Source organism: Rhinoderma darwinii, chromosome 10, assembly GCF_050947455.1.
Source record: "Rhinoderma darwinii isolate aRhiDar2 chromosome 10, aRhiDar2.hap1, whole genome shotgun sequence".
Taxonomy (NCBI): domain Eukaryota; kingdom Metazoa; phylum Chordata; class Amphibia; order Anura; family Rhinodermatidae; genus Rhinoderma; species Rhinoderma darwinii.
The window spans coordinates 5,634,873-5,653,455 of record NC_134696.1 but is presented as its reverse complement, the minus strand read 5'-3'; the positions used below and the strand labels follow the sequence as shown (position 1 = coordinate 5,653,455).

The following is an 18,583-nucleotide window of genomic DNA, read 5'->3' as shown; positions in this document are numbered from 1 at the left end:
ATGTTACACAGGACCCTTCTCTGATATCACCTGCACAGCACAAGTTACATGTTACACAGGACCCTCCTCTGATATCACCTGCACAGCACAAGTTACATGTTACACAGGACCCTCCTCTGATATCACCTGCACAGGACAAGTTACATGTTACACAGGACCCTTCTCTGATATCACCTGCACAGGACAAGTTACATGTTACACAGGACCCTCCTCTGATATCACCTGCACAGCACAAGTTACATGTTACACAGGACCCTTCTCTGATATCACCTGCACAGCACAAGTTACATGTTACACAGGACCCTCCTCTGATATCACCTGCACAGCACAAGTTACATGTTACACAGGACCCTCCTCTGATATCACCTGCACAGCACAAGTTACATGTTACACAGGACCCTTCTCTGATATCACCTGCACAGGACAAGTTACATGTCACACAGGACCCTTCTCTGATATCACCTGCACAGGACAAGTTACATGTTACACAGGACCCTTCTCTGATATCACCTGCACAGCACAAGTTACATGTTACACAGGACCCTTCTCTGATATCACCTGCACAGCACAAGTTACATGTTACACAGGACCCTTCTCTGATATCACCTGCACAGCACAAGTTACATGTTACACAGGACCCTCCTCTGATATCACCTGCACAGCACAAGTTACATGTTACACAGGACCCTCCTCTGATATCACCTGCACAGGACAAGTTACATGTTACACAGGACCCTTCTCTGATATCACCTGCACAGGACAAGTTACATGTTACACAGGACCCTTCTCTGATATCACCTGCACAGGATAAGTTACATGTTACACAGGACCCTCCTCTGATATCACCTGCACAGCACAAGTTACATGTTACACAGGACCCTCCTCTGATATCACCTGCACAGCACAAGTTACATGTTACACAGGACCCTTCTCTGATATCACCCGCACAGCACAAGTTACATGTTACACAGGACCCTCCTCTGATATCACCTGCACAGGACAAGTTACATGTTACACAGGACCCTTCTCTGATATCACCTGTACAGGACAAGTTACATGTTACACAGGACCCTCCTCTGATATCACCTGCACAGCACAAGTTACATGTCACACAGGACCCTTCTCTGATATCACCTGCACAGCACAAGTTACATGTTACACAGGACCCTTCTCTGATATCACCTGCACAGGACAAGTTACATGTCACACAGGACCCTTCTCTGATATCACCTGCACAGGACAAGTTACATGTTACACAGGACCCTTCTCTGATATCACCTGCACAGCACAAGTTACATGTTACACAGGACCCTTCTCTGATATCACCTGCACAGCACAAGTTACATGTTACACAGGACCCTCCTCTGATATCACCTGCACAGCACAAGTTACATGTTACACAGGACCCTTCTCTGATATCACCTGCACAGCACAAGTTACATGTTACACAGGACCCTCCTCTGATATCACCTGCACAGCACAAGTTACATGTTACACAGGACCCTCCTCTGATATCACCTGCACAGCACAAGTTACATGTTACACAGGACCCTCCTCTGATATCACCTGCACAGCACAAGTTACATGTTACACAGGACCCTTCTCTGATGTCACCTGCACAGCACAAGTTACATGTTACACAGGACCCTTCTCTGATATCACCTGCACAGCACAAGTTACATGTCACACAGGACCCTTCTCTGATATCACCTGCACAGCACAAGTTACATGTTACACAGGACCCTCCTCTGATATCACCTGCACAGCACAAGTTACATGTTACACAGGACCCTCCTCTGATATCACCTGCACAGCACAAGTTACATGTTACACAGGACCCTTCTCTGATATCACCTGCACAGCACAAGTTACATGTTACACAGGACCCTTCTCTGATATCACCTGCACAGCACAAGTTACATGTTACACAGGACCCTTCTCTGATATCACCTGCACAGCACAAGTTACATGTTACACAGGACCCTTCTCTGATATCACCTGCACAGCACAAGTTACATGTTACACAGGACCCTTCTCTGATATCACCTGCACAGCACAAGTTACATGTTACACAGGACCCTTCTCTGATATCACCTGCACAGCACAAGTTACATGTTACACAGGACCCTCCTCTGATATCACCTGCACAGCACAAGTTACATGTTACACAGGACCCTCCTCTGATATCACCTGCACAGGACAAGTTACATGTTACACAGGACCCTTCTCTGATATCACCTGCACAGGACAAGTTACATGTTACACAGGACCCTCCTCTGATATCACCTGCACAGCACAAGTTACATGTTACACAGGACCCTTCTCTGATATCACCTGCACAGCACAAGTTACATGTTACACAGGACCCTCCTCTGATATCACCTGCACAGGACAAGTTACATGTTACACAGGACCCTTCTCTGATATCACCTGCACAGCACAAGTTACATGTTACACAGGACCCTTCTCTGATATCACCTGCACAGGACAAGTTACATGTTACACAGGACCCTTCTCTGATATCACCTGCACAGCACAAGTTACATGTTACACAGGACCCTTCTCTGATATCACCTGCACAGCACAAGTTACATGTTACACAGGACCCTTCTCTGATATCACCTGCACAGCACAAGTTACATGTCACACAGGACCCTTCTCTGATATCACCCGCACAAGTTACATGTTACACAGGACCCTTCTCTGATATCGCCTGCACAGCACAAGTTACATGTTACACAGGACCCTTCTCTGATATCGCCTGCACAGCACAAGTTACATGTTACACAGGACCCTCCTCTGATATCACCTGCACAGCACAAGTTACATGTTACACAGGACCCTTCTCTGATATCACCTGCACAGCACAAGTTACATGTCACACAGGACCCTTCTCTGATATCACCCGCACAAGTTACATGTTACACAGGACCCTTCTCTGATATCGCCTGCACAGCACAAGTTACATGTTACACAGGACCCTCCTCTGATATCACCTGCACAGCACAAGTTACATGTTACACAGGACCCTTCTCTGATATCGCCTGCACAGCACAAGTTACATGTTACACAGGACCCTTCTCTGATATCACCTGCACAGGACAAGTTACATGTTACACAGGACCCTTCTCTGATATCACCTGCACAGGACAAGTTACATGTTACACAGGACCCTCCTCTGATATCACCTGCACAGCACAAGTTACATGTTACACAGGACCCTCCTCTGATATCACCTGCACAGGACAAGTTACATGTTACACAGGACCCTCCTCTGATATCACCTGCACAGGACAAGTTACATGTTACACAGGACCCTTCTCTGATATCACCTGCACAGCACAAGTTACATGTTACACAGGACCCTTCTCTGATATCACCTGCACAGCACAAGTTACATGTTACACAGGACCCTTCTCTGATATCACCTGCACAGCACAAGTTACATGTTACACAGGACCCTCCTCTGATATCACCTGCACAGGACAAGTTACATGTTACACAGGACCCTCCTCTGATATCACCTGCACAGCACAAGTTACATGTTACACAGGACCCTTCTCTGATATCACCTGCACAGCACAAGTTACATGTTACACAGGACCCTCCTCTGATATCACCTGCACAGCACAAGTTACATGTTACACAGGACCCTTCTCTGATATCACCTGCACAGCACAAGTTACATGTTACACAGGACCCTTCTCTGATATCACCTGCACAGCACAAGTTACATGTTACACAGGACCCTTCTCTGATATCACCTGCACAGCACAAGTTACATGTTACACAGGACCCTCCTCTGATATCACCTGCACAGCACAAGTTACATGTTACACAGGACCCTCCTCTGATATCACCTGCACAGCACAAGTTACATGTTACACAGGACCCTCCTCTGATATCACCTGCACAGCACAAGTTACATGTTACACAGGACCCTTCTCTGATATCACCTGCACAGGACAAGTTACATGTAACATAGGACCCCTTCTCTGATATCACCTGCACAGGACAAGTTACATGTTACACAGGACCCTTCTCTGATATCACCTGCACAGGACAAGTTACATGTTACACAGGACCCTCCTCTGATATCACCTGCACTGCACAAGTTACATGTTACACAGGACCCTCCTCTGATATCACCTGCACAGCACAAGTTACATGATACATAGGACCCCTTCTCTGATATCACCTGCACAATTCTTGCATCCATTGAATTTGTGAGTATTTGGACAGTTTCTACTTGAATATCTTTGCAGGATGTCAGAATAGCCTCCCAGAGCTTCTATTTTGATGTGAACGGCCTCCCACCCTCATAGATATTTTGCTTGAGGATGCTCCAAAGGTTCTCAACAGGGTCGAGGTCAGTGGATCATGGGGGGCCACACCATGAGTTTCTCTCTTTTTATGCCCATAGCAGCCAATGACACAGAGGTATTCTTTGCAGCATGAGATGGTGCATTGTCATGCATGAAGATAATTTTGCTACGGAAGGCACGGTTCTTCTTTTTGTACCACGGAAGAAAGTGGTCAGTCATAAACTCTACGTACTTTGCAGAGGTAATTTTCACACCGTCAGGGACCCTAAAGGGGCCTACCAGCTCTCTCCCCATGATTCCATCCCAAAACATGACTCCGCCACCTCCTTGCTGACGTGGTGGCCATTCACCAACCATCCACTACTCCATCCATCTGGACCATCCAGGCTTGCACGGCACTCATCAGTAAACAACACGGTTTGAAAATGAGTCTTCATGTATTTCTGAGCCCACTGCGACCGCTTCTGCTTGTGAGCATTGTTTAGGGGTGGCCGAATAATAGCTTTATGCACACTTGCAAACCTCTGGAGGATCCTACACCTTGAGGTTCGCGGGACTCCAGAGGCACCAGCGGCTTCAAATACCTGTTTGCTGCTTTGCAATGGCATTTTAGCAGATGCTCTCCTAATCCTATTAATTTGTCTGGCAGAAACCTTCCTCATTATGCCTTTATCTGAACGAACCCGTCTGTGCTCTGAATCAGCCACAAATCTCTTCACAGTACGATGATCACGCTTACGTTTTCTTGAAATATCCAATGTTTTCATACCTTGTCCAAGGTATTGCACTATTTCACGCTTTTCGGCAGCAGAGAGATCCTTTTTCTTTCCCATATTGCTTGAAACCTGTGGCTGCTTAATAATGTGGAACGTTCTTCTTAAGTAGTTTTCCTCTGATTGGGCACACCTGGCAAACTAATTATCACAGGTGTCTGAGATGGATTACAATGATCCAAAGAGCCCTAAGACACAAGACCATCCATGAGTTTCATTGAAAAACTAATAATTAAATGTTTATGACACTTAAATCCAATTTGCATAATAATTTGGAACACGGTGTATATAGAGCTAATGTCAGTCAGTGCGGCCATAGTCTATGTTCATATTACAAATATGCAGCGTGTTCTTTTGTTGTCTGTATTGGTACCACATTATTGAAATCAACGGAGCCTGAAATAATATGCAGCCTCATATTTATATCTGTATTATGGAACAAAAAACCGATCAGAATACACAACATAAATAAAATCTCAATATGAAAACAACACAGATTTGTTTATTTCTGTTGCTTATATAGCGCCAACATATCTCGCAGCGCTGGATCTAATTTCCCTGTCACAGACACGTTATTATTTATGTTTTAGTGCACTTCAGTGTCAGCAATTCTTTATATAATGTATCGCTGTAATGCGGCTCTGTTCACACTGGTGTCATCACTCCTTTTTTTTTTTTTTTCTTTACACGATTCATGACACATATGACTTATACGATTTGTTCCCATTGATTTATAATGGATCTGTCAGTTTTTTGTTTTTTTTTAATTTACCGCATGATATTCTGACCGTCGGGGGCAATGGAAACCTAAACACTAGTGTGAACAGATCCTGAGATATTGCATGTGAAGCTGTAGCTTTCAGGAAACATTTTATAAATATAATTGGCCTTTCTTTACGGATGTTTTGATATGAGAGGAGACGTTTTGCTTCCCAATATATAATGTCGGTTTTCTCTGCAGGTGATTGAAGAGATTGAGGAGATGATGCAGAACTCACCGGACCCTGAGGAAGAACTGGATGAAGAAGAGAATGACCTTGAAGAGATTTCGTCTCGTTCAGACTCTGTTCTCCTCCAGGAAATGCAGGCCCTGAGTCAGAACTTCAACAATAACTGGACCACAGAGGGTAAGGACATATCTCCAAGTATCTGCAATATACCGCCAATGTCTTCAAGTCATGACACACTGCATGTAGCTCACAAAATGTAAATGCATGGTCACAGTGCCCCCTGGTGGCCAATCATTGAAACATGCTGGAGTAATTCAAACAAAGAGCATTGATGTATCGATCAACGTGCAGTAGTCGTTCAGCTTTCTCCTACACCCTACTATATAGGCAAAGCCCGGCCTTTGGAGCACAAGGAAAACGCTCTGAAGTGGAAAAACGTTTTATGCTCGGACGCGATAACAGATTTTTGGACAAATTCTAATTGGCATATGTTATATACTATAATTATATGTAGCTGGCCCAGGGCTCTTTGAAAGGGGTTTTCTGGGAGTTTAAAAAACAGTAGGAAATCTGAACAAAAATAATAATAAAATGTCTTGCAGTGATGGCGTGTCATTCAACGTGGCAGCAGTAGCCAATCGCTGTCCTCGGCGGTCTCGTGCCGTACAAGCAAGCGGCACCGCCGAGAACAGCGATTGACTGCAACGGCCACGTGCATGATCGTAACGTCGTCGCTGCAGCAAAGTACACAGACTGGCGAGAACCACTGGAGTGTCAGGGGATATTACAGGTGAGTATTGGTTAGTTTTTATTTTAGCACATTTCCTACGGTCACTAATTTTAAAACTCCAGGAAAACCTCTTTAAGGGTAGGAACACACACCGCGTAGTCAGGGAGGATACACTGCGTCAAGCTGCGCGGCGTATCCGCCCTGAACACCGCAGGGAATGCTGTCCGGAAAATCGCAATGGTGCATTTTTCCGGCGGAATCTCAGCTCCGATGCGGCGCTGGAAAAGAACAAAAAAAAGCGTTCAAACTTACCCCCTCCTTCTTCTCGACGCGTAGTCCGGCCTCCTGGGATGACGTTGCAGGCCATGTGATGCTGCAGCCTGTGATTGGCTGCAGTGGTCACATGGGATGATACATCATCCAAGGAACTCTGGGCAAGTGTAACTTTATTATTTTTTCTTACTTGCGACTTTTGCGGCGGTATCGCTGTGATTCCGCTGCAAATATCGCATCACACACCGCTTTGTTGCGGGTTTAAGCACCCCATTGAATTCAATGGGAAAACCTGCTACAGAAGAGCTGCGAATACGCAGCATTAATGGACATGCTGCGGTTGAAGATACCAGATTTTTCCGCAGTGTGGGGACGGGATTTGTTGAAATCTCACCCACACTGCTGCTACTGTAAAACGCTGCGGATTTTCCGCAATGAATCCGTTGCGGAAAATCCACAGGGTTTACGCTGTCTGTTCGTGTACCCTAAGACATAGATATGCGAAAAAAAATTGCAACCTCTAAAGGCTCTTTTACAAGGGCGAATTATCAAAATAAGTATTCATTGGCTGATTGTAACGTTTATGCAGCACAAAATATTATCGTTGTTAGCAGCACATCCTGGTGTGTAGACAGGGAGACGCGCTACCAACGCGATAGAAATGTATGGGGACGAGAGATCGTGGTAACGAGCGCTCATCCCCATACGTTACTGATCGTAGCTCCTTGTGAAAGGAGCAAACGAGTGCCGATCAACGATCTGTCTCCCTGATCAGCGCTCGTTTTTTCGGCCAAAATTGGCCGGTGTAAAAGAACCCTTAGATGAGAATTGATTGTACAGTGACATGCTGACCGCCTTAAACCCCGGAAATTCTCTAGTAAAACCAGATTCTGAAGACTAGTTTCCAATTTGCTAAATCTCTCATAAAACAGAAGGATGGTAGTTGTGAAATGACGACATACAGGCGGCTATGAACCCGTCATCTGTAAGATAATTATTTTGTTATATAGTTTTGATTGCTGTAGAATAAAATTTTCTCCTGTATCCACGTCGGTCACATCCAGCAGGTCTGCAGCACATGAGCATTGAGGAGTTGTCGCAACTACTGGAGCGAGTGGAGCGTGCAATCTGCGACTATTCTGAGGAGCTGGTGCAGCATCTTGCTCGACGGGATGAGCTGGAGTTTGAGAAGGAGGTGAAGAATTCCTTTATATCGGCTCTCCTGGAGGTCCAGAACAAGCAGAAGGAACACAGAGAGCTTGTGAAAAAGAGGAGGAAAGATAAGGGCCTCAGTCTGCAGAGCAACCGCTCCGAGAGAAACGGCCAGATGCCCATGAAGGTACCAGCAGGGTCATATAGCAAAAAATGAATAAATACGAGTAGTGACCTAATTCTCGGTTCTCCTGGGTACATGCCTAGTTTCTTTGTATGGTAAATCCAGCTCTGATTATCACACCGCTGCTTTCCCTCTTTACTGCACACATTGTGACGAAAGTTCTGCTCTTTTGCAGCGTTTCAGCATGGAAGGAATTTCTAATATTCTTCAGACGGGAATCAGACAAACATTTGGTAATTCAGGGAACGAGAAGCAGGTGAGTGCAGTGGGTTAAATATTTATGGTCCGGAACGCTTTTGTCATAAAATAATCAAAACTCACCAGTTCCAGCGCCAGTGGTTCCCGCCGGTCTTGTTTACTTTTGCTGCAGCCATGACGTGCCATTCATGCAATCACCATCCTCAGCAGCGTGCATGTGACCACTGAGGACAGTGATTGGCTGCTACAGCCTTGCTGATGAATGACCCCTCGTTACTGCAATACATTTATACAAAGATTGGCAGGGACCACCGGAGTGTTGGCACTAACAGGTGAGTATTGGTTATTTTTTTTAAGCTCCCGGAAAAACACCAAAGCAGTCTATGTTCTGCAGGAGAAAGCCCTTACAGTTTAGCCCGAGCATAGCTTGGACAGTGTGAGTGCAGAGGGAGCTGCTACACTAAAGGCTGTAGCCACGGCTAGAATAGAGCTTGAGCCGTGGTTTGGGTCTGGTTTTAAAGCCAACAATCTTTAAAACAAGACTGGGATTGCAGCTCCAGTCACGATCTAGCCTGAGTTAGAGGATGACGTGGGACCTGCATATATATATATATATATATATATATATATATATATATATATATATATATATATATATATATATATATATACACTGTACTGGCAGCTCTCACTTCAGCCTGGGTGAAGAGCAAGGGGGGGGGGGGGCAGAGATGGACGTGCTGACAACATGCAGGGAGAGGAGGGGAATCTGTGATTCTTTTCATGTCCCTGTATGGATTCAGATGACCCCAGGGGGAGGGGTAACATGGACTTTTACTAATGATATAAAACAACACTACCACCACCCCATATCAAAGATCATACTTGCTCTCTGATTATCACATATGGGGGTTTTTTTGTTTTTTTTTTCTTTACTCCATGTTAGAGGCCGTGGTCAATGCTGGTTTTGGTGGTTGTACTGAAAAAATAAACTAAAATTCTTTCCTTACACAATGTTTTTTTATTATGGAAAAACAAAATAACTGGTATCGCCACGTTTGTAATGACCCATACCATAGAATGAATATATTCTTTATCCCGCATGGTAAACGGCATAAACGAAAAAACATTGTCTGTTCAGCTGGTCATCATGGATAAAATTATGTCACTAACGGGTTAAAATGGATTTTAATTCAAAATCTATGATAAAAACAAAAACGATTTTTTCGGGAGGGTTTTTTGGCGAGACAGTCCTAGGCCCAGTTACATATATAATTATAAATGATCTATTATCGTTTGGCCAAAAAGCTGTGATTGTCTTACCAGACTATGGAGCAACAAGTCCTATAAACTGCGCCATTTTCAAATGCTGAGACCTCATGCACACGGCTGTAGTAGAGCGCCATACAAGTTATACAGATCTGTAGAAATCTGAGCCCACACTGGACCTCTCTATGACTCTGATTTCATACAAGGGTTTATTGTTTTTTTTATTCTCTCGGATCCCCAAAAAATGTGAGAGGAAAACGACTGTGGCATTCTCCATCAGACGCCATGATATGTTGCTGGATGATGGCACCGAATAGCGGCACATGGTGTGTGATACTGAACTTTAGGGGCTCGGTGTGTCCTGCAGGACAGACCACGGTCACACAACAAGATTATCTCCTACCTGGACATTGCAGTTTTCAACAGTGAGAAAATATGTTCCAGTATAAGTCTCCGGGTTGCGTACCCCTGCCACTCCGGACGGTGCCTGTTGCTTGGAAGACTGCGCATGCTCTGCTGCATGTTAATACGGTCCCTTCATACTCCCCTCGGATTCCACTGTGGAATAATCCTTGGTTGCCTAATTTTGAATCGCTCCGATGTGGTCGGGGGCAGAGGTCAAATTTTTGGGTCCGGTGTTTACGGTGGAGTCTGGTTTTGTATCCTTTTCTGAACTGAAGGAAAGATTTAACATTTCAGAAAAAGTGTTTTTTTCATTGCCTGCAGTTGCGGCATGCCTGGTGTGCCCAATTTGGCTCTGTCACCTCAGGTGGGGTTCTCTAGGCTAGAGGACCTTCTTGGGGCTCCGGATCTCTCAAAGGTCCTTACCCCATTATACACCTTCATGACATCCCTGGGTGCTAGGCCATTTGATAAGGCGTATCTGCAATGGCGGGGTGATGTTCCCACCTTGACAGAGGACTGGCGGGAGGTAGAATCCTCCTTTTTTGATTCGGTGGTAAGTGCAAGGGACTTCCTCATACAGTCCCTGCATAGGATTTATTACACTCCAATGGGGGCATTGGCTTCAGATAGTTCTTTTAGATGTCAATCGGAGGTTGGTACCTTTCTGCATTGGATGTGTCCTAGAATTGCCCCCTTTTGGTCGGAGGTGGTGGAGTTTCTTCATACCCATTATGCCGCGACTTCTTACCTCCCAGATGTGCCTCTTGGGCATTATGGATGAAGTTATTCATAATCACTATGCTAAGATATTATTTAGTTTTGTTCTTTTTTGTGCCCGCAAGATTTTAATTATGGCTTGGAAGAATACGGATAGTCCGAGTATACTGCACTGGATAAATCTATACCTATGTATAAAAAGTTGTATCTTAGCAGGAAATGTCCAGATAAATTTGGGGGAAAATTTGGTCCAGGTGGATCGAGACTATTGACACTGCGGTTTAAGGCTATGTTCACACGGAGTATTTTGGGGGAGGAATATCTGCCTCAAAATTCCGTTTGGAACTTTGAGGCAGATATTCCTCTCCCTGCACGCCGATTTTCGCGGCAATTATCGCGCTGTTTTTCGCCCGCGGCCATTGAGCGCCGCGGGCATAAAACAGCGAGAAATACGCTTTCTCCTGCCTCCCATTGAAGTCAATGGGAGGTCAGAAGCGGAAGGGCCCGAAGATAGGGCATGTCGCTTCTTCTTCCCGCGAGGCAGTTTTACTGCTCGCGTGAAAAAGACGCCGACGCCTCCCATTGAAATCAATGGGAGGCGTTCTCGGGCCGTTTCTGCCGAGTTTTGCAACGCGGTTTCCGCGTCAAAAAACTCGGCAAAATACCCCGTGTGAACATAGCCTAATGGTCGCTTGACAAGTGTGCGTGTTTTTTTTCCGATTGTTAGGCTTTCGGAGGTTATGCAGCTGTACGATGTGATTGATTTATTATATGATCCGACTTGACATTTATATGTGATGATCCAGCCTCTCTGAATGTCTTTATTTTGGACGGTTTGTATATTTGCACGTGTTTTGTACAACAACATTTTGAAAATAGCCTTTTTTTAAAAAAAAAAGAAAATATGTTCCAGAAAAAAACAGTTCTTCGAGGATGTGTTCACACTTTGCATTGTGGTCCGGCAGAGCTGCAGGTCACACATGTGGTTTTGGTGCAGCCACGTTATTTGTTCAAGAAACCGTTCTAGCTATTGTGTTCCTAGGGATTTTTTTTCTTGGAAAACTTTTTTCTTTCTTGATTCATTTTTCACTTATTAAAATAAATGGAAAGAAAAATGTTTTTTGTTTTTTTTTATGCAGCAAACCCTAAAAAATGTGCGAACTGCAAACACAAAAATTTTTTTCACATTTATGTAACATCTGGACGCTGCAAATTTTCCAATGAAAAAAAAATGCAGCAAAACAAATCGGGTTTATTTACCCAGTGCAGCCGTAGCCTGGTTTTTGTTTGACGGCTTTGCCGGATTTTTCTCAATTGCACAGTTTTGCCATTATTTTGTGCAAAATCGCCGCAAAAAACGCATTTGACCGAAGTGCGTTTAAACACAATTTTTTTTTTTCTTAGATTTTATATGGATCTGATCGAACCAAAAATAAAAGAAAAACTTTAAATAATATCTGCGTTAAAACGTATTATCAGAAGTTGTCTGTGTAAGCAGCCGGGGGCTCACCGGACTATAGGAGGATTATGTCATATGACCAATCAAAATGGAGGAAAACTTCTATAGAAGTGCTGTAGTTGTTGATTCTTAGGGTATGTTCACACGCACTAATTACGGACGTAATTCGGGCGTTTTTGCCCCGAATTACGTCCGAAAATAGCGCCTCAATAGCGCTGACAAACATCTGCCCATTGAAAGCAATGGGCAGACGTTTGTCTGTTCATACGAGGCGTATATTTACGCGCCGCTGTCAAATGACGGCGCGTAAATAGACGCCCGCGTCAAAGAAGTGACCTGTCACTTCTTTGGCCGTAATTGGAGCCGTTATTCATTGACTCCAATGAATAGCAGCGCCAATTATGTCCGTAATGGACGCGGCGTTCAAGCGCCTGCACATGCCGGTACGGCTGAAATTACGGGGATGTTTTCAGGCGGAAACATCCCCGTAATTTCAGCCGTTACGGACGCCCTCGTGTGAACATACCCTTAGAGGTGGATAAGGCGACCGACTGCAGAGATCCGTCCCGCATGTTTCCAGTATCTGTTTGCTGGGGCTGAGGCAGCACATTGTGGAGTATACAGGAGTTCGGCAGTCACATAAAGAGCATTTTCTTGTGTAATGTTTGCGGTCTACATTATCTATAAAGAGACTTTTCCGATCATCTTCTCTTGCAGTATCTGAATACAGTCATCCCATATGAGAAGAAAGTCACGCTCCCGACTGTAGAGGACCTGCAGATGCTGACTAACAGTAAGCCTGCCCCCTAGAGGCGACTTATCATAACAAACAACGTATATAGCGCATTAAAGGCTTTGTCCAGGATTAGAAAAACATGGATCCTTTCTTACAAAAACAGTTCCGCACCTGTCCACAGGCAATTTAATTCAACGGGGCTGCGCTGCAATACCACACGCAACCTGCGGACAGGTGTGGTGCTGTCTTAAGAAGAAAGTAGCCATGTTTACTTAATCCTGTACAACCCTCTTGAAGTTTCACTATTTCGGCATTCCTGGGCGTTAGATTGGCGATTTAATGAAATAAGCGATAAATTATGGCAATGTACACCGCAATGCGCTGCAGCGGTATTGGAAAACAATGTATATATCATTACACTCTGGACTTTTATCACAACTGTTACTCTGCGCTATCATTTTCCCGTACTTATACCGTGTTTCTTGTCCTTGCAGTATTGTTTGCCATGAAAGAAGACAGTGAGAAAGTCCCCATGCTATTAACGGACTACATTTTGAAAGGTACAATTCTCAATATGCCGATTGTCTGATGTAAGAAAACAATTATACTTTTTTTTTTATCTCCAGAAACAGTCTATGGGTTGGGCCGCAGTACCAGGCAAAACCCATGGAGAAAAGAGGCGCTGTTTCTGGAGGAAAAAAAAAGCAGATTTGTTTTTTTTATTTCTTTTCTTATCTCAGAAAATCTTTGTCTGGTCCAGTCTTATCCTTTCTAAATATAGGAGAGTAATAGTCTCGCCCATTATATGCCCCTTCGTGTAATTACTGTTAAAAAAAGATTAATGATGACCATGTAGTCCATTCAGTCCACGCCAGTAAAATAACCCTCATGGAGTGAACGTGCGCCATGTTCTCCGTAATTACTGGTGATTGTAGATGTAGCGCCGTCCTCCTCCCGACTTCTATAAAAAGAAAAAGAACTACTCAAGTGTTCAATCACAGACTCGTCCAAGAAAACTGCCAGTCACAGGACAATGTCCCCATGACATTGATTAGAGGGGCACATGTGTAGATATCTATTCATACACTACTATAAATGGTGCTGGAAACGGCTCAGATGCCCCAAATCTATAATAATGGAGTCATGTACGTGATAAATTCAGCACCAGGTTAGTGATAATATTCCTTTCATATCTCTGGGGAGTCTAAGGTGAGAAGGGGTTAATGATATACATTATACATGGTGGTTATGGATTAATCTTTAATATGCCTGGACGTTTACAGTGCTTAAGTGGTTAACCATTTATTGTAATTATATTAAGGATGGTGCAGGGATTAGTCTTGGTCTTGGCTAGGAAAGTTTTATTTCATAAATAGGTCCACATTTTTATTACGTTTGGGGCTCTCTTTTTTTTATTTAAATTTTTTGTTTATACAGTTCTCCAAAGATAAAATTCTGTCTTCCTTCAGCTGCCACTAGAGGGAGCTCACTGCATTGGGAATTTATACACTCTTATGGATCTCAATAATAAATTAACATGTGGAGTGCTCCCCTAGTGGTCGCAGAAAGAATTTCAGCCTCTAACTGGATTTTTTTTCCTGAACTGTTAAAAGAAGGCTTCCCAGCAGGAGGAGCTTCCCCCACAAGTGTGCCCCTGGTGTATCTGTCCTGGCTCACCATATTAGTCCTTCCCCATTACCCCTCCTCTCCAAAACAGAAAATGTGCATGAGCCGCGTAATGAGGGAACAATAGCCATTCTGACAGTAGAACCTGAAGTCTTATTATTGCATATATGGATTGATCTTTTGTTTTTTCCTCTCCTCAGTGCTCTGCCCAACCTAACGAGTGCCCCCACGACGGCGGATCAGGGAGAACATTCATGTCACATCAGGACTGCATGACATAACATTTAAATTTGCATTGAATTAATCAGTTACAGGCCGGTATTGATTATTACCTATTGCTTTCTCATCGATTTAACCACTATGTGCTCAGAAACGTGGAATTAACCCTATGAGTTGTTTGGTTAGTTTTCTACCACGGCGTCTGCCCCCTGCTGGACATCAGTGGCAGTCAGATGATTGTGGTAGAACTCAACCTACTTTATGATCAAGGTTAAGTGGGATTTTGGGGCAATTGTTTTGCTACGTACAGATGTGTAATTCTGTGTACTAGTCAGGATGATGGAATACGACCAGTACCTTACCCTGTGCGGTGGACAAATGATGGCGGCCGAGAGCAGCGGATAATGGATCCACATTGGATTCCCTGTAATAATACTCCTCTATAGTATTGACAGTGGCCACTTGCTGCCTTCAGGGCATTTACCTGTAACAGTGTTTTGGGCGAGCGCACCTTCTATCTACTACTCCTTTTGGCCAAATCAGCTTTTGTTCCTCATTATATTGCGGCGATGTTCACCTGTTTGTGTAATACGTTATGGAGAGATACTGGGTTGTGTATAACCGTCATGTTTGTTGCCAACAAATAGCTTTAATGGCAGGCCCCTGCGGCCGACGAGTGTCCCTGGAAGTATTCGCGTCCTTGCTCTGATTTATCATGTCCATAAAAGCAGCAGTGACGAGTACCTGGAACCCGGAGGGGGATGTCTGACGCGCGGAGGTCTCTGTACATTGTAGTGTATTAGAATGTGTCTTGCCATGTATTTGATGATATGAAATAAATCTCATGTAGTGAATGTTTGCTGTGTTTTCTGTCATTACTGGGAAATATAGATGAGAACTTAAAGGGATTGTCCACTACCGGACAACGATGACCTATATGCCGGATAAGTCATCAGTGCGGGTCTGTCAACCACACCCTGCACCAATCAGCTGCTCCGGCTGCCTGCGGACACGGGATGTTATTGCACAGTATGCAGCACACGGAGCCGGAAGCAGTTTGCTCTGTACATTGCACAGCGGCCGTGCTGCGGAACTGCAGCTCTGCTCCTATTCAGTGACTGGAGCCATCTGCTCCCTGCATGGACGTGCGGGGTCCGGGTGTCAGACCCCCACCGATATACTGATGACCTATCCGGTAGTGGACAACCCTTTTAAATGTAGCGCTGTCCTCTGACTGATCCAGGGGGTAAAAGAAGAATTTAAGGCGTACCTCTGACCTCAAACTCACAAATCTGTATTGAAGGCTATGGCGGCAGATCAAGTTAAAAGCCTAAAGGGTCGGCCTTCCGTTCAGTCAGATGAAGCGAAAGACAATCGGAAAGTATTGTTTCCGTTTGCATTACCATGGATTTCAATGGTATTTTTTTTGTTTGCCTCCGTTCTGCTAGGTTTCCGTTTTGTTTTTTTCTCACAAACAATAGCGCAGCACACAAAAAAACAGACACCTAGCAGAACGGAGGCAAACAAAAAAAATACCATTGAAATCCATGGTAATGCAAACAGAAACAATACTTTCCGTTTGTCTTTAGTGTTCCGTCAGAGGAACAGACTGAATGTGAACAGGCCCTTAAGGTGGGATTTAGGAAACGCTGTGTGTCCGTTACCAACGATGCCGACGTAGGTTATTACACAGGATACCTTGTAGGAGATGAGTCCAAACTCCTGAACGCCATTTTTGATACGAGTCGGTTAATATTTTCTTACACAGGGAACCCCCTTCAATGTGTCCTGGAAGACCTTTTACTTGTTTCTTTTGAGCAGTGGCATCCAACCTGTGGCTCCCCAGCTGTAAAAAAAAAAAATACAACTCCCAGCATGCCCCTGGGCAGCCCACTCAATATCTGCACTTTTTTTTTACGTCTTGTGTACATTATTGCAGGTACAGCACGAGCTGCTTGGAAAGCCTTGACCTGACCCCCTCCCCCGTCCTGTATATCCCACGCTGCGCTGCGCAGAACATGAAGCCTCAGGCAGCTTTATAATTGTCATACTCTGTTTATATGGAAATTTCATAAAACAGTTTACTTGCCAAAATAGATGAGTCTGATAATAGTCCGTTATCTGAAAGATCCGGGTGCCGAAATTTACACACAAATGTTTGACTTTTTGTTGTCCTAAAGATGAGAAGTTTCTCCATGTACATATAGATCCGTGTGGATGTCCGGCATATCTATAGATACAGACGACTTCCGGGAGAACCTTAATATTTCAATAGCATTCAGTCTCAATAATACAGGAAAAAAAAAAAAAAAAAGCTTCACCTAAAAACAAGTTCAGTTCATAAAAAACAAACAAAAACAGGAAACAAAGTTGGCCACAACATGTGGCTCTGTAAACATGTGTCCGTCACTTAAATAACAGCCGGGGACGGGGAGCGGCCGCCACCAGACAGGCCCGGGCGGGGGACGGCTGTTTCCATCCTTCCAGAACGGTACAAGAAATTGCATTTTACAGGAGTCTCAACTTACACGTCCTTAGTGTTTATAAGAGCGGAGAGGCGAAGTCCCGCCATGACCGGCTCTCCTCCACCAAAATGTGCAAAGGGCGGACATTACTCCGAGCAAGTGCAGGCTGTGGGCTTCAGTCATTGAGAGACGGCTAAACCTGCGGCCAGTACAAATAATAATAATCCGAGGCTGAGGTTTAATCCGTTCTATTGCGGCTGTTGGTGGGCGCAGGTTACCAGTTTGCTACTCCAGGGAATCACTTTGTTCTAAGCCGAGGTCACTGACGTTTGTTGTCTGGAGATCTTCACTGTCCTCCTCCAGGTCGTCTTCCTCCATCTCCTCTTCCTCATCCTCTTCTTCCTCTGTTCCATCCAGTGAGTCGTCATGTGCAGTCATCATGGCCTGCTGCATGGACAGAGGGTCTGAAGAGAGAGACTGTAGGTTATCGATGTTCACAGAACCTGGAAGACAGCGGCACGCACTAATTATACACAATGCAACTAACTAACAAAACTAGCCCTGTACCGGACAAGAGGCCACATTCAGATGATGATTTGTTACGGATTTTAAGGCAGAGTTCACACTGGGTGGATACGCGGCGTAAAAGCACGCAGCATATCCGCCCTGTGCGCTGCAGGGAATTCTAGGAGAAAAAGCGCACCAAACTGGTGCGGTTTTTCGCCCGGAATGTCCGCTGTGTAAAATTGCAGCCTTAGCCGCCTGATGACGTTTCATCCCATGTGACTGGCGCTGCAGCCTGTGATTGGCTTCGGCAGTCAAAAGGGATGAAACGTCATCCCAGGAGGCCACGCTGGAGGGAGGAACACAGACTCCTGGGTAAGTATGAGATTTATTTTTTTTCTGAGTTGCGTTTTTTTTGCAGCTGGATCGCTTCGAACCCCCCGTAAAAAACGCAATCGCTGCTATTTGTTGTGGGTTTTACCTCCCATTGAATTCAATGGGGAAAACCCGCAACAAATGAGCAACGTTTATGCAAATACAATGGACGTGCTACAGAAAATAATTCCGCACCGCAGGTCAATTTCGGAGTGTTTTTTTC

The 18,583-nt window shown here is 44.6% G+C and overlaps 2 protein-coding genes across 12 annotated transcripts in view; one reads left to right on the top strand and one right to left on the bottom strand.

The window, feature by feature from the left end:
• Positions 1-15,870, top strand: part of FEZ1 (fasciculation and elongation protein zeta 1) — a 69,361-nt gene extending 53,491 nt beyond the window's left edge. For 3 of the 4 annotated variants that reach the window (XM_075839236.1, XM_075839238.1, XM_075839235.1), the window contains 6 exons: positions 6,060-6,225; positions 8,116-8,390; positions 8,563-8,643; positions 13,153-13,228; positions 13,666-13,731; positions 14,998-15,870. In XM_075839236.1, coding sequence (XP_075695351.1) covers positions 6,060-6,225; positions 8,116-8,390; positions 8,563-8,643; positions 13,153-13,228; positions 13,666-13,731; positions 14,998-15,014 — 681 coding nt within the window. In that variant the 3' untranslated portion in view covers positions 15,015-15,870. The remainder of the gene's footprint in view (positions 1-6,059; positions 6,226-8,115; positions 8,391-8,562; positions 8,644-13,152; positions 13,229-13,665; positions 13,732-14,997) is intronic. The other variant, XM_075839237.1, reaches the window with a different exon arrangement.
• A 1,181-nt stretch (positions 15,871-17,051) lies between these two features.
• The window catches only part of PKNOX2 (PBX/knotted 1 homeobox 2), a 311,562-nt gene continuing 310,030 nt past the window's right edge, over positions 17,052-18,583 (bottom strand). For 7 of the 8 annotated variants that reach the window (XM_075839218.1, XM_075839224.1, XM_075839217.1 and 4 more), the window contains one exon: positions 17,052-17,984. In XM_075839218.1, the coding sequence (XP_075695333.1) occupies positions 17,767-17,984 (218 nt within the window). In that variant the 3' untranslated portion in view covers positions 17,052-17,766. The remainder of the gene's footprint in view (positions 17,985-18,583) is intronic. The other variant, XM_075839221.1, reaches the window with a different exon arrangement.